Below are 16,496 nucleotides of genomic sequence, written 5' to 3'. Positions count from 1 at the left end.
AAACCTGTAAATAAAGCATAGGGTGAAAAGCCCCTATCAGTTGTACAACTCTCCACACTTCTGATCATTTTAAATGCCTGCCACTGGAAACCTTCAATAAAGGAATGAATCTTCCATGCCTCACAAAGAGCTGCCTTTCGGCTAGAAGAGGGAGTGTCCCCAAGCGTTTACCTGTGAGCAATGATGATCTTGTTAAGCACTGCAATGAGGCCAGCCCAGGTTTTTAGGGTGGGGATCTTGATGGGTTATACGCACCTTCAGACCTGCTCCCAGAGAAGAAAGAAACATCTCAAAGCCTGCACGTAAGAACATCTACTGAGAAATTATTTTAAGCAGACACCAGCTAAGTGGGGGGAGGAAAAAGAACAGAGGAGAACAAACAAAACTCCCGTGGTCTTGGATGTAAGAGAACCCAGCAGCAATGAACTGGTCCTTCTTCAGAACAGCTGCAGTGCTGTTCATTTTCCTGGTAAGTGGATCCTGTTAAAAACTTTCCATCATCATTTCATTGTAAACAAATGAGGACTTTAAATGTTTTTTTTTAATGTTACTTCCAACCTAAACCTGTTAAAGGTTTATGTTAATGATAAGGTGATTTTATGAACTAGAGTTTTAAATAGTGTTTCTCTCCTTAATTGAAGACTCAAGATGATATTAATGCACCAGTGTCAACTCATCATATCACATCTCTGATATCGAAGTCATTGCTAAGTCATGCCAGGAAAACACTGAATTTGGGAAAGTCATATCACTACTTAATAGCGTTTTGTTGTTCAAATTCTCTTTTGCCGGTGGGCTTTGAAAACTAATCTCACAGGTGTATCTTGATTTTTAACCTAGACATTTTCCCATACTTTTGGTATCTTTGCTAGTAGATGCACTCTAATTTTTAAAACATAAAATTAGGATCCATACAAATTAAAATCATAGCTGTTTGTGACTGGCTTCACCATCCAAACAGTCTCAACGGTTCCATATGTGGTTGGGGGTCCATATCACTAATAGCAGAAGCCCCACAGTGCTAAACTGTAACTTCATTTAAAGCAACACTTTTTAATTTCAAAAAGAATCGCAGTACAGGAGATTTATAAATGACAGGAGGTGAAGGAATGGCTATAATTAGGGACTAAGTATAATTATTATGATACTGGTTCTTACTACTGGAAAGTCGGTAATGACTGACATAAAAGTCGTACATTTGATGATCAGAGAAATGTAACAGAATGCTTTATCATTGCCCCCTACATGTTACTAGTCTTCTCTTTAGAGATAATTCTAAGGGCAACACCAGTGTGTTGCCTCAATTTTACTTATGTTGAAAAATTGAAAATCGTAGTCTTTCTCACAATAAGATTAATATAATCCAAAGAGGCGAGTGCCAGGTAAATTATCCTACAGTTTGGCCAGATGTACTGCTGTGGTGCATATGTGTCTCTAACTTGCTTTATTTTTGAACTGGATTGTTGGCTTTCTATAATAACAAGGTAGATCTTTGATTCAACATATGCTGGTGAACTTGAATTCAGTTTTAATCGAGAGGCCATAACCAGTGAATTTAGTTGTAAATGAGCATCAGTAAGCTGTAGCTGTAGTTCCAAACTGCCCTTCAAACATTAGCCTTATTCCATGGACGTGGTCCTGAGGATCAGACGATATCATAATTTGGGACACAGCAGGGATTAATGAGCACCACAGAGTACATCATTTGAACATAGGAGCGCTTGTTAATTATGCAATAATAAAATACTTTTATTTTTAATTTCATATAAACTTGATCCAATTAAGGCCTATTATAGTGTCAGTTGATTAAAGTTTATTCAGATGCTTATGTACTTTCATTGAATCTACACGATGCCTTCTTTTACTATTTTTATGATTATTTCTAACTAATTACATCCTATAAAATTCCTGTAAACAGCCAATTGTAACTAGTTGTTCTTCAGTACAACATATCATTTTATCAAAATCATGTATCCTCATTGAACTTTGTTTGTAGAGAGATTTCTGGGCATTTGTACTTTATTTTCTGACTCTGGAGAGTTTTTGTTTGTTTATGTGTAGGTTGTTTGTTGCCATATTTTCCTTTGGAATCAATCATAAGTTTATCATACACCTTACGAAAATTATTTCTCAAAGAACTTATTTTATAGAGTTTAGATGTTTCATTTCATGTCATCATAACATTTTTTGTAAAACATTTCACTTTCTGAGGTTTAGAAAATCACAATTTATTTTTACTACTGATTTACCAGATGATTTGGATAAATGTCCTTTGGAGTTATCCAACCTATTTTTGCTTTAAAATACTTTTTTCTGAAAATTAACCGTCACTATAGCAAACTCTTCTTCTTACTTTTCTGCTAGCCTTATTCTGAATGTTTGCTTTTACCAGTTAAAAAAAAAAGAAAGAAATCTATGTGAAGTCTTTATATTCTTCTCTGCTCAAAGTTGGTAAGTAAAAATCTACATTAGGGAGTATATTTGGACAATTTTGAAGACCTTTAAGACATTTAAGCTGGTAGTATCTTTAATGCAAACCCACTGAGAGCTGGGCAACCATGTATTTACAAGTATGTTGTGTAGTCTGCTCAATGTACCTTTAAGTTTTAGACCTTGTTCAAATTAATGGGTTAGGTCAGGGAGAATAAAGCTGAAGAACCTGCTCTTACAGAGACCAAGACTGTCACACGACTATTCCATTATTTAGACAAGTTGGCTGGACAGACAATAGTTTGCAGCTGTTATAACACTGCAAGCCAAATAAATGTTGTTGAAGCTACATTTATTTTTCTTTCTTTTTTGTTTCCATGAGATTAGTGTGTGTGGCTGGCAGGGGCCTAAGGGGTGGTTAGAATGAATTCTAGACCAGAAAACAATGTTACCTTTAAGAAATATCTGTGCGGGCTTCCCTGGTGGCGCAGTGGTTGAGAATCCGCCTGCCGATGCAGGGGACACGGGTTCGTGCCCCGGTCCGGGAAGATCCCACGTGCCGCGGAGCGGCTGGGCCCGTGAGCCATGGCCACTGAGCCTGCGCGTCCGGAGCCTGTGCTCCACAACGGGAGAGGCCACAACAGTGAGAGGCCAGCCTAACACAAAAAAAAAAAGAAAAGAAAAAAGAAATCTCTGTGAATGGTTGTAACAGTGGTATAAGGTATGGCATGGTGACTGTGGGAAAGCAAAGTAGGACCAGTAGTTTTATAGTTCTATTCATTTCTAAAACTTACTTGTGACTTCACCAGGTCCAATCCGTCACCTCAAATCAATACAAATCTCAAGGTGTCTTTTTCTATAAAAGCCAACTTCTGCAGCTTACACTCAAAGAACAAATAAACCTATCTTTATCTATTACCAGGATTGATCAGTTTTTCAGTTCATCATACCAGCCTAGCTTCTCTTCTTTCCATGGTTAATACTTCCTTTAAAAAAAAAAACCCTTCTGACTACCTGATAAACTAACTCCACAATTTGAACTTAGCTGAAATTATTAAGGATAAAGCAAGTGTTTTTAGAGTATTTCTCAGGACCAGGGCTAAAATACACAGAATGTAATATATACTTTATTACATAGTTCATCAACTTAATGTGAACCAGTCATCTTAAATTTCCATAATTGTGTTCATTGATGCCCAAAGCAAGAGAAGGACTAACAAACTAGTACAGACCAAACGGAAGAGAAGCAAAACAGAGGATTCTTTATGCTTTCTTGTGCACATATTACAGTGATACATATTATAGACATTAGAACTTCAGTAAAATATTTTATAGAAAATGGAAGCAGCATTTCAGTTTACGTGTTAAGTTTATAAATTGTATTTAAGCAAAATGATGATGCTCTTAAAAGCTTTGCAATTTCACAGCAGATTTAGGATCAGCATGTTCTTTCACTTTTATGACAATAGAGAGTACAAATTTGTCATCATTTAAATGGTTTGAGTTGCCACAGAGTAAAACATTTTGCTGTGTTTGACTTAGGTAATAGAAAAGCCTAAAGAACTGAGAAATGCTAACTGGATAAATCTGAAGGCATGACCCCTAAAGGACAAGATTTACCTACTTAAGAAGGCTCATGAATCTAGAAAAATAACACTCTGTCTATACCCAGAGCACTTAATTTCTGATAACTCTTTTCTCCACTACACATTCTTTGAGGACACTGTTGCTGAGGTTCCCTGTGTCCTAACAGGCATTGCCTAACACAGAAGCAAGATGCATGCTCTGTACTGCAGCTACACTCACTATGCTTCCCTCAGTGAGGGACCACCCTTACAGAACACTGGGTCATGTCGCCCTTGCTGCCTATGCTTGGCATGCAAGGTCCTTGAATGGACTTAGGCAAGTCAAAGTGGTTTAAATGCCACTGGGGGGCTTCCCTGGTGGCGCAGTGGTTGAGAGTCCGCCTGCCGATGCGGGGGACTTGGGTTCGTGCCGCGGTCCGGGAAGATCCCACATGCCGCGGAGCGGCTGGGCCCGTGAGCCACGGCCGCTGAGCCTGCGCGGCCGGAGCCTGTGCTCCAACAACAGGAGAGGCCCGCGTACCGCAAAAAAATAAAAAATAAAAAATAAATAAATGCCACTGGCTGCTGATCCATACTCTCAGTTGGTCTATGAGCGCAGGGCACAACCTTGTCTAATGAAAAACCACATCTTCAGAAATTAATGGCTGCCTGCTGCTCATAAAACGACTTGACTGTAAGTTATTGGAGGGCAGGTTCTGTTCTGATGCACATTTGTATCCTTCACAGTGCCTTGCACCAGTGCAAGGTTGCTCAGTAGATGTCTAATTCACAGAGTAGAGGCATCAAAAGGGAATTTTTGGATAGTTTATCTTTTCCTCCCCCCACACACTCCAAAAAATCATCAGGGTATAAACATGAAAATAACCACACTGAATTTCCCTAACATGTATTTTTATGATGCACTATTACATTCACATTTAATCTAAGGCTTATGATAATAGTTTTAGGGCTTAAGCCCTTTGAAAGTCTTAATCCAGCCTTGGGTCCACACCCAAGTATGGATATACGTTTGATATGTATTTGTCAAATAAATAAATAAACCAATAAACATATATGAGGAATGAGCTATCAAGGTGTTGTCAACTCCAGACTGATAGCTATTGCCCAAGTAATACAAAGGAAAGACACAACAGGAGGTTTTTTTAAAGAAACAAATTATTATATTTTAGCTTTATCTCAGGTTCATCCTTGTGATGTATATAACTGCTAAACACATCAGAATTTGATGCTTCAAAAACTGTCAAGAGACTGTGGAAGACTACCTTACAATTATTAAATGCAAGAGGTTTTCCTTATAAAAATCACTTACTACTTTCAAGACCATTTTTATTATATGCAAAGAAATGTAAACCTCAATATCAAAAGAAATAACTAAAAATGAGTATAATTGGAGAGTCATTGAAATTAGCATGCAATTTTGTGTCTTGTGGATTTTTTAAAAAACATGAGGATTGGCTCCTAAAATAATGATTCAGGGAGGACTCATTGAGGATGCACTTTAAGTGAATTATGCACTGCTTTCTTAGAATGTCTTAATTGGAAAGGGCTTTAGTCTCGTATATAGATGAGGAAATTGAGGCACAGAATGGCTAAGTGACTCACTGCAACACCCATAGGCAGAGGTCAAGAGAGTTGAGATGTACTCAGCTTGCCAACGCTGTCTTCATCTCTAAGTGATTCTCTGTCACAGTCTCCACAGAACATATTCCCAACTCATTTCAGAATCCAAACTAGCCCCCTAATTGCCCCCAAATAACCTTATCTTTATTCTAGGGACAAGGTCTAGATCATTCAGGATAGTGTCCTTCAACTTCCTTCTCCAATCAAGTGATTTTCATCTCCATCCTCCTCTCTTCCCTACTCTCTGTCTTCAAAGTCCTTTCTTTCTGCCTATTACCTCCCACACTCCCCACCACAACATCTCCATCAAGGACTTTCATTCTGAACCTCTCCACTTTCAAATCAAAATTTCTTACTCTCCTCTTTCTCCTCCTTCAAAAACCCGTCTCCCTCTCCTAAAATATTTCCTTGGACACTACGTCTAATTCTACCATCACATATTTCTGTGTGTTTTTTTTTTAAATCACCAAACTTCTTAGAAAAGTGACTATCTTTATGCCCTCTTGGGAATTCCCTGACTGTCCAGTGGCTAGGACTCCGTTCTTCCACTGCAGGGGGCATGGGTTCGATCCCTAGTCAGGGAACTAAGATCCCACATGTCTCGCAGCACGGGTAAAAGAAAATAAAATGGTTTATGTCCTTTTCCCCTCCATCTTATTCCCCAGTTTCTTTCAGTCAGAAAGGGCCTGTTCCACCCAACTGAAAGCATCCTGTTCAAGGTCACAGAAAATCTCAGATTTCCTCAGGATTCACTCTGCTCAACTATTTCATATCTGATACAGTTCACACCCATCTGTCTTTCACTTTTCCCTTCCTTTGACATCCTTGACATCCAATGATATTTTCTTCCTATGTTTTTCAGCCACTTCTTCTTTTTTCTCTTTTTGTTTCTCTTTTCTTGTCATTGTTCCCAGTTATATAAATGTAGGGATTCCCCTAGTTTCATTCTCACCCACAGGCTGTTTCTTTGCTGTATTCTTGAGGGATTTCAAATTCTCCCATGATTTCAACTAACCTACCTGCGAAGATAGTCCTCCATATATCAGCCTTGGACCACCATTGTTCATGGTGCTACGTCGTATTTCAAACCACTAAGCATCTTTGCCCAGGCCTTTCTCTAGCATCTCAAACTTGATGTGTTCTAACCAGCTAAATTCTCCTCTGGCCTTGTTCCTGATCTGCCGGTTTAAAACTGCCGCCACCTGAGATTCTTCCCTCTCTTGACTCCCACATCCCATTGGTTCTCAAGCCCTGTCAATTTCAACCATGCAGTATCTCTCCTTGATCTTGCCCCCTCTGTTCCCATGGCCACTGCTCCTGTTCAGCTCCTCATCTCTGGCCTGATTTCATGCAAAACACTCAGCTGCTGGTGGCCTGTAATCACTGACTCTTCCCACCAATTGTTGGCAGAGTAATCTTTTAAACCCACAATCTTATCATGCCTTTACCGTGATCAAAAAACTTCCATATTTTCCTACTGCACCCAGGGATTTGATGTCAGAATTGAAAAGGTAACTGTATATAATTTAGTCTACCCCCATCATTTCACAAATGAGAAAACCAAAGCTCAGAGAATCAAGGAAGTACACTGAGAGTTTTCTGACTCTACCGAGTCCTCCTTCTATCTCATTGTTTTGCCTCTTTGAAAGTCCAAGAGTGACTCTGTTTCAGAGTTTTTTCTGGACTCTGAGCAAATCACAATAAGGTTATGTCAACAAAACACATTTTTAAGCAGGCTCAGCAGTTTTTTAACTACTAATCCTGTTGAGAGCCTGACACTGTGGGGAAACCTGCTTGGTCTTCCGCCTAGGTTGCTCCTCTTGGGAAAAAGAATGACCCAGCTCCATAAAGTTACAAGGCTTCTTAGATATCTGGCATAGTTCTCCAGAACAAACAGCAGGCACTGACACTTCAGTGTGGTAAGGGAAGAACAAGACAGGTAACAGATGCATACACAACTCTGTAGCTATGAAGAAACAGTTTCCAAACAGACAAATTAGATATACCCACACCCCAGTCCCACTTCTGCAAACAAGAGCAAAAAGTGTTCAAGAGTTCAGAGGTAGCAAGAAATACACATTTGCATTAACATCATTTCAATTCTGTGCCCAAGAAGGACTCTACGATAACATTTAAGTTACTTGTCCAAAGTAACTTGGATGATTTGGGCCATTTATTTTTCTATCCCCTCCCCTACCCCATAGTATTACTATTATTGTTGTTGTTATTATTGTATATAAGCCTTCCTAATTCACAAGGATATTATGAGATTAGATTAAAATCAGAATTATTTTGAATTCTCAAAGTTGTAATAATGTCAATTCTTTGTAGTATATTTTACTTAGCAATTTACTTGGAATAGGCTCTTATACTTTATTTTAAAACCCACACCTCAAGAACAAATTTAGGCTGAATTGTGTTGGATTGTATTTAGCCCTAAATTAATATCCAAACCTCAATTTCTTCATCTGTAAAATGGAGAGAATTATAGTATTGACCACATGTACTAATGAAGATTGAATGCATGGATTTCTCTAAACACATTGCTTAGTACTTAGTTATCATTCAGTGAACTGTAATGGTGATTAATGATAACAATTAACATTAAACAGATACCAGGAGTGTATAATTCCTATAATAAAAACATTATCTCTTTACACACTCATATTAACCATAAACATATATTTTCCTGAATTATCAATTATGGCAATTTTTAAAAATATGTACTTAGTGACTAAAATTTTATTTTTCTTTAATGGTGAAATTGAAACTAACTATAAAAAGTAATTTAGAGCTTCCCTGGTGGCGCAGTGGTTGAGAGTCCGCCTGCCGATGCAGGGGACACGGGTTCGTGCCCCGGTCCGGGAGAATCCCACATGCCGTGGGGCGGCTGGGCCCGTGAGCCATGGCCGCTGAGCCTGCGCGTCCGGAGCCTGTGCTCCGCAGCGGGAGAGGCCATAACAGTGGGAGGCCCGCGTACCTCCAAAAAAAGAAGTAATTTACTATATTTTGAAATTACTATTATTAGTATTTTTTAAAATGCAAACTATAATTTTCTTTTATCAACAGTCCAGATAAAGTCTAATTGTGATAATCGTTTTTGTAATTAACAATTCTGAAAAAAAAACCAGATAGAGTTCAAAATTTCTTATTTAGGGAAAAATAAAAACTAAGAATTTACACTATCTTTAATTGATTCTAAATTAAATTTAAAATTTAATAATTGTAGACAAACCTTTCAAATCCACACCTAATTTTTAGATATTTTACAATGTCTTAAGCATATTGATATATTAGACTTAATATATGTGTGTGTGTTTTTAGAAATGCCTTTGTTTTTAGAGAAAAGTAATTTAAATTACATGTATGATTTTCACTACAAATCATATGTAAAGATCAAGGCCAGAGCTGAAACTAGGCAGAGCTCTGTTTGACTAGCTCACTTGCTTGACTGGGAAATTGTTTCATTCAGGAGAAAAGACTAATGAAAGTTGCTTACACAGCAATTTGTTTCTACAGTCTTGTAATTTATTTTCATTGCTATGGAAGGATGCATTTATATCATCTGTTTTGTTTAGTGCCAACAATAAAATATCAAATATGAACTCATTTTTACATAAAGAAAATTGTTTTTATTTTAGAATTTTTATTCTCATATTTCAAAGCAAATTAAAGATTTAACATCTTAAGATTTTCAAAAATACTACAAAATCTCCCATCTAGAATTGGACAGTGAAAAAGCAAATATTCCAAAGCTTTCCTGATATTTTCTGCTTTATATCCTTTCTTTACTCCAAATTTTTTTTTTCTGTTTCCATCTGTGGCTAGTCAGATCCCAAAACTATCATCAAATATTTTAGTATCATAACATGCTGTTGAATCACTAAATAGCATCCGAGTATCTCCAGCTCTTCAGGCACAAGATTTACTAAGAGGTCCTGAGTTCCCAACTCTCATTCTCCCTGGGTTCTAGTTTCACATGTTCTAGTTCATATGATTACAAGTATCTGCATAGGCTAAGAATGAAAAAGAGGTTAATAATAAAAGTAATGAAAAGAAGAGCAGGGCTTCCCTGGTGGCGCAGTGGTGGAGAGTCCGCCTGCCGATGCAGGGGACACAGGTTCGTGCCCCGGTCCGGGAAGATCCGGCATGCCGCAGAGCGGCTGGGCACATGAGCCATGGCCACTGAGCCTGCGCGTCCGGAGCCTGTGCCCCGCAACGGGAGAGGCCCGCGTACCAAAGAAAAAAAGAGCAAAATTGAAAGGTAAAAATCAAACAAAAAGGAATCCTTAGCATCTAGAACTTGAGAGTTAAACCAGATTCACCTGCTAATGATCCACAAGACTATTGCTTAAATTTTTTTAAGCAGTGAGATAGCATGAATTACAAAGCATTCAATTAAAAATTAATTACGGTTATCTTATTTTTTTATAGGTGGTGCTGGAAGTTAACAGTGAATTTCAAATCCAGGTAACATATAGCAAATTAACTTTTTCCAAATTAAAAATAAGAAAAATGGTTTGGGAGAAGCAACATATCTTCCAAAAAAAAATTCATCCTTATAAGTAAAGTTAATGTTATGCTAAAATTAATAGATTATCAAAATTACCAATTTTCCCAATGAAACATCCTCTCTTTCTGACTTTATAATTACCCCATCCTCCAAAAGCTCCAGTGGAATGTGAATTATGAATAAAAGTTAATAGATACTATTACTTTATCCTGCCCACCCAAGTTTAGAGATTATAACACTAAAAATGGCACCATCAAGTGGCATTCCATCAGGAGGCAAAAACGTGAGTGGATCAAGTTTGCTGCAGCCTGCCGTGAAGGTGAGGACAACTCAAAGAGGAACCCAATTGCCAAAGTAAGTATCAACCCCAAAGCATAAAATCGAAAATCAGAATGGATAGAGTTAAATTTTCAAAAGAACCTTTTAAATACTTTATGAACGCATCTCACTGAGAAATTATGATACAGAACAAAATTATGATACAGAACAAAACTATAGCCATTCAGATTATGAAAATTGAAGCCATTAAAAGTATATATTAAGAAATTTAGGCACTAGTGTAAACAGTTAAACATTGACTCACCACACTGGTGAAATTAATATACATGATCATATGTCACCCTAAACTCTAGATGAAAAAAAATATAGTGATTTATACAATGAATTTAATACTCAGCACATTCACAGGAACTATTTCAATGTGTGCTACTTCTGCCTCCTAATTTCTTAGAATTGAACTCCTACTTTTGGCTTTGCTATGAACATTCACAATGTACCCTATTTCATACTCTTTTCCTTTTATTTTCCCTTTTCTTCCTTTTGCACACACGTGCTCACACGCATGTGCACATGCACACACATGGAAACATATCCCCACACACAGATTCACACATACAAACATATATACACAAATTTACACAGAGATTTCCCCATAAGATTGCTTACAGTCATACAATTTTTTATTTCAAAGAGAGCCCTGGTTTCACATCCTCCTCATTTTCAAAATTAAAATCTTCTACACAGCATCAGGTAACTTGTCACCTACATAAATCTACTTTAAACTTTCTTCTAAAACTTTACATTAAAAAAAATTTTTAATCAAAAGATCAAAGTTATGTAATAATATTGGTAAACTCCTTAAGACTGCAAAGGAGTTCTCTACTCTAGCCCCAACGTTAACACAGAGACTAAAAATAATACAATCAATTGTAAATGTTGAATGAATGAATGCATGAAAGATGACTGCATAGATTTACATTTATTAGGGTGATATTTTACTTTTTTCTAATTTGGTAGAAACAGAAATTGAATATCTTTGATTACATTGTCATTTACCATTGAAAATATAGAGCTGTTATTCCTCTTATCTAGGAAAATAATTCTCTATTTCCAGCATTTCTCAAAAGATAACAGGTACATTCAACAATTCTCAAGAAAGATAGCTGTCTTATATCAAACATAGCACTCTTGATTTGCTCCCTGTAATGTTTTCACCTGTGCTCTTTCTGCAGATTCACTCAGATTGTGCTGCAAACCAGCAAGTTACATACCTCATCTCTGGAGTAGGAATTGATCAACCACCTTACGGAATCTTTGTTATTAATCAAAAAACTGGTGAAATTAATATAACAGCCAAAGTTGATCGAGAGGTCACCCCTTTTTTCATTGTAAGTGGGTGAATATGTATGTTCAGGCCTATATTATTTTTGGACTATCTTAAGCTCAGATCATACTTGATTTGATTTCAAGAGTCTCAATATTAGGCATTTTTGGTTGTCCCTTATTTCATGAGCATCTTATGACCCCAAAGCAACAAAAGATTAAGAGAGAAAGGAGTGTTTGCTTAACTGCCTTAGCAAAAATGCTTACCTCTGGTCAGTCCCTGGTGTCAAGCTAAGTGTTTGTTTGGAAGGGCAAGCACCTAACTTCTTTTACTTTAATTCAGTTGAGAATATCGGTTCCTCTTAACTCCAATGCCAAATGATGATTCTGGAGCTCCTGATGGAGCCTTTCCTGAGTGAACATACTTTATGATAAAATCACATTGCTCAAGCTCACCTGAGCTCAGAATGTGCCTTGGAGATACTTTAATTCACCCTTAACGAATCTCACTCTATTCTTTACAGTTGCTATGACAAAACTTCAAACCCTCCACCTCATTTCCACTTTATGAAGCTGACCTGTGACCAACTTCATTAAAAATTCTGAGGGCCTTCATCACAAACTCCCACAATTAATTCTCTCTCCTCCAGTTCAGAAATGTTCTGAATTAAATCCAAAAACGGGATCGATTTTCTTCTTTTTCTCAACTGCTTATCCCAAGAGCTATTTTCCCATAATTACCTGTCCAAGAACCTTAATCAATCAACTTTGTTTTTTCATCTTTCTTCTGCTTGCTCCATTGTCTGCTAATCCATTTCCATCTATCATTAGGGTCAACACTTGTTAATACTTGAAAAATAAAAATAAAGACATTTTTAAAACTTTCTTTGATCTTGTAACCTCTTCTATTCAAACCCCATAATTTTCCAAAATGCCTTCAAATAGTAATCTACGCTTGCAGGCTTTCAATCATACTGCTTTTCTGTATGCCTCAAACTACTTTAATTCCTTAGTCTTCTGTTCCAAGTCTGTATTCCTGCCTTGTCTCCCACAATGTTTCCCTGAAAACTCTAAATCAACATGCCAGACTATTAGCTTTTCTTGATGCACAATGCATTTTTATATGAAATATACCACATAGGTAAAATAGTATACATTACACTTACATACACCAAATAATAATATAAACACCCACATAGCCACACCTATCCCATGAATGCTATATTTCTCTGAAGCCCCCGTGTGACTCTCCTTTGTCACATTCTCAAGCCCCATAACCCCATTCCTAATTCCCAACAACGAGTTTTCACCACTCCATTTCCTTCCTCACGTGAATCCCTTTGCTTGAAACGCCCTGCCAATTCCCTGCTCCACCTGTTGAAATTTTCTTTGAAGATCTCTCAGTCATTATATCCTCCTATGAAGTCACAGTAATTTTATTCTTCTTTCGTGTAACTTATCGTGTTACCTTTTCTCAAATGGGATCTTGAGTTAGTGTTTGCCTCCCCTTATTGATTATAAGTACTACTTGTGTCTACTTTCAAGTAGGAAATAATATGTCTTACTGTTCTTTTAGTTTCCCACAATGCCTAGCATAGTGCTCAAAGAAAGCAAGAATTTAATAAATATGTGTTGCACCACGTAATTATTCCTCTTTTCTCTCCTAGATCTATTGTCGGGCTGTGAATTCACTGGGCCAAGATTTGGAGAGAGTTCTTGAGCTCAGAGTCAGGGTTTTGGATATAAATGACAACCCTCCAGTATTTTCTATGTCTACTTTTCTAGGACAAATAGAAGAAAATTCTAATGCCAGTAAGTAGTCTACTTTATTAAGTAAACAAGACTATTTTGGCTTCCAGATCATTCTTAACAGCCAGACAACTAGAGGCTAAACTCTGTCAAGGTACTACATCATGAATGTAAAAGATAAGGTTGGAAAAGCATGTAGAACAGGAAGGAATGAGGAAATCTCCATAATGGCTTTCCCTTCAACTGTGGAAGCAGCTCCAACTGCCATACATAAGGAGCAACTCTATAGTAATAGGAAGCATTTTCTCACACACCAACTCTGTAGTAGATTCCTAAGGAAAAAATCCAAAAGTACTTTGCACAGTGGTGACAGAGGTTCTGGGAGAATTTAGCCTCCCAACCAGACTACTTTGAAGGAGAATCTCATCCATTTCTATTCATACTGCCTTTTTTTTTTTTTTTTTTTAAATTTTAACGACTCTAAAGTCACTCCAGACAAGCTGTTTGGTAGCCATAATCTTAAAGAGCTTTTCTCTGACAACAAATAAATGCAAAACAAGCATTATTTCCCCTTCTTATATATGGTTTAATAAATATGGGTTTTGTTTGTTTTTACTCAAGTCACTGATAGTATGTATTTGAAATGTATTACAAACCTAATCCTCTTTGGTCCTCCATGTACAACATATTTAAAGCTGACCATCTCAAGGAATGACAGTGGAGGGGCACCAGAAAATCTAGAAACTAGAACCAGTATTTACACAAGGGCTTTAAAAATCTAAACGTGCAATTGCTTCCTTACGGATTACTGTAAAAGGCAATATTTTAACTGCCAAATATTCAGTCACTTGGGCGGGATAGTATATTAACTGCTTAGTGTACCATTGAAGATTGTCCTAGATATATTTTAAAAAGGAGAGATAATGTCTCATTTGAATTCAAAACTTCAACTTACCGTAGTTACTTTTAACTGTTAAGCAGTATAATTTCTTGTAAGTTCAAATAATTCTTACATTTTAATTCTATTCATTAAAATACTATACCTACAGTTTAAACTTTTAAAAACGCTGCTATAACAATGATAAACCATTAGCCAGACTCATCAAGAAAAAAAGGGAGAAGAATCAAATCATCAGAATTAGAAATGAAAAGGGAGAAGTAACAACTGACACTGCAGAAATACGAAGGATCATGAGAGATTACTACAAGCAACTATATGCCAATAAAATGGGCAACCTGGAAGAAATGGACAAATACTTAGAAAAGCACAACCTTTCGAGACTGAACCAGGAAGAAATAGAAAATATGAACAGAACAATCACAAGCACTGAAATAGAAACTGTGATTAAAAATCTTCCAACAAACAAAACCCCAGGAACAGATGGCTTCACAGGCGAATTCTATCAAACATTTAAAGCAGAATTAACATCTATCCTTCTCAAACTCTTCCAAAATATAGCAGAGAGAAGAACACTCCCAAACTCATTCTACAAGGCCACCATCACCCTGATACCAAAACCAGACAAAGATGTCACAAAGAAAGAAAACCACAGGCCAATATCGCTGATGAGCATAGATGCAAAAATCCTCAACAAAATACTAGCAAACAGAATCCAGCAGCACCATACACCATAATGAAGTGTGATTTATCCCAGGAAAGCAAGGATTCTTCAATATAGGCAAATCAATGTGATACACCATATTGAAGGAGAAAAACCATATGATCATCTCAATAGATGCAGAGAAAGCTTTTGACAAAATTCAACACCGATTTATGATAAAAACTCTCCAGAAAGTAGGCATAGAGGGAACCTACCTCAACATAATAAAGGCCATATATGACAAACCCATAGCCAGCATCGTTCTCAATGGTGAAAAACTGAAACCACTTCCACTAAGATCAGGAAGAAGACAAGGTTGCCCACTCTCACCACAGTTAATCAACATAGTTTTGGAATTTTTAGCCACAGCAATCAGAGAAGAAAAAGAAATAAAAGAAATCCAAATCGGAAAAGAAGTAAAACTGTCACTGTTTGCAGATCACATCATACTATACATAAAGAATCCTAAAGATGCTACCAGAAAATTACTAGAGCTAATCAATGAATTTGGTTAAGTAGTAGGATACAAAATTAATGCACAGAAATCTCTTGCATTCCTATACACTAACAATGAAAGATCAGAAAGAGAAATTAAGGAAACAATCCCATTTACCATTTCAACAAAAAGAATAAAATACCTAGGAATAAACTTACCTAAGGAGGCAAAAGACCTGTATTCAGAAAACTAGAAAACACTGGTGAAAGAAATCAAAGATAACATAAACAGATGGAGCGATATACCATGCTTCTGGATTGGAAGAATCACTATTGTGAAAATGACTATACTACCCAAAGCAATCTACAGATTCAATGCAAACCCTATCAAACTACCGATGACATTTTTCACAGAACTAGAACAAAAAAATTGCACAATGTGTATGGAAACACAAAAGACCCCGAATAGCCAAAACAATCTTGAGAAAGAAAAATGGAGCTGGAGGAATCAGGCTCCTGGATTTCGGACTATACTACAAAGCTACAGTAATCAAAACAGTATGGTACTGGCACAAAAACCGAAATATAGATCAATAGAACAGGATAGTAAACCCAGAGATAAACCCACACACATATGATCATCTTATCTTTGATAAAGGAGGATAGAATATGCAATGGAGAAAAGATAGCCTCTTCAATAAATGGTGCTGGGAAAACTGGACAGCTACATGGAAAAGAATGAAATTAGAACACTCCATTACACCATGCACAATAATAAACTCGAAATGGATTAAAGACCTAAATGTAAATCCAGACACTATAATACTCTTAGAGGAAAACATAGGCAGAACACTCTATGACATAAATCACCGCAAGATCCTTTTTGATCCCATGTCTTAGAGAAATGGACATTAAAACAGAAATAAACAAATGGGACCTAATGAAACTTAAAAGCTTTTG

At 36.9% G+C, this 16,496-nt stretch overlaps 1 protein-coding gene across 1 annotated transcript in view; it reads left to right on the top strand.

Moving 5' to 3' along the window:
- The first annotated feature begins 421 nt into the window (after positions 1-421).
- The window catches only part of DSG1 (desmoglein 1), a 37,815-nt gene continuing 21,740 nt past the window's right edge, over positions 422-16,496 (top strand). The window contains exons 1-5 of the mRNA XM_059040265.2: positions 422-469; positions 10,071-10,106; positions 10,372-10,503; positions 11,661-11,816; positions 13,419-13,563. Coding sequence (XP_058896248.1) covers positions 422-469; positions 10,071-10,106; positions 10,372-10,503; positions 11,661-11,816; positions 13,419-13,563 — 517 coding nt within the window. The remainder of the gene's footprint in view (positions 470-10,070; positions 10,107-10,371; positions 10,504-11,660; positions 11,817-13,418; positions 13,564-16,496) is intronic.

Source organism: Kogia breviceps, chromosome 15, assembly GCF_026419965.1.
Source record: "Kogia breviceps isolate mKogBre1 chromosome 15, mKogBre1 haplotype 1, whole genome shotgun sequence".
In the NCBI taxonomy this organism is placed as follows: Eukaryota; Metazoa; Chordata; class Mammalia; order Artiodactyla; family Physeteridae; genus Kogia; species Kogia breviceps.
Note: the sequence above shows the minus strand (reverse complement) of the source record. Positions and strands in the feature narration are given on the sequence as shown.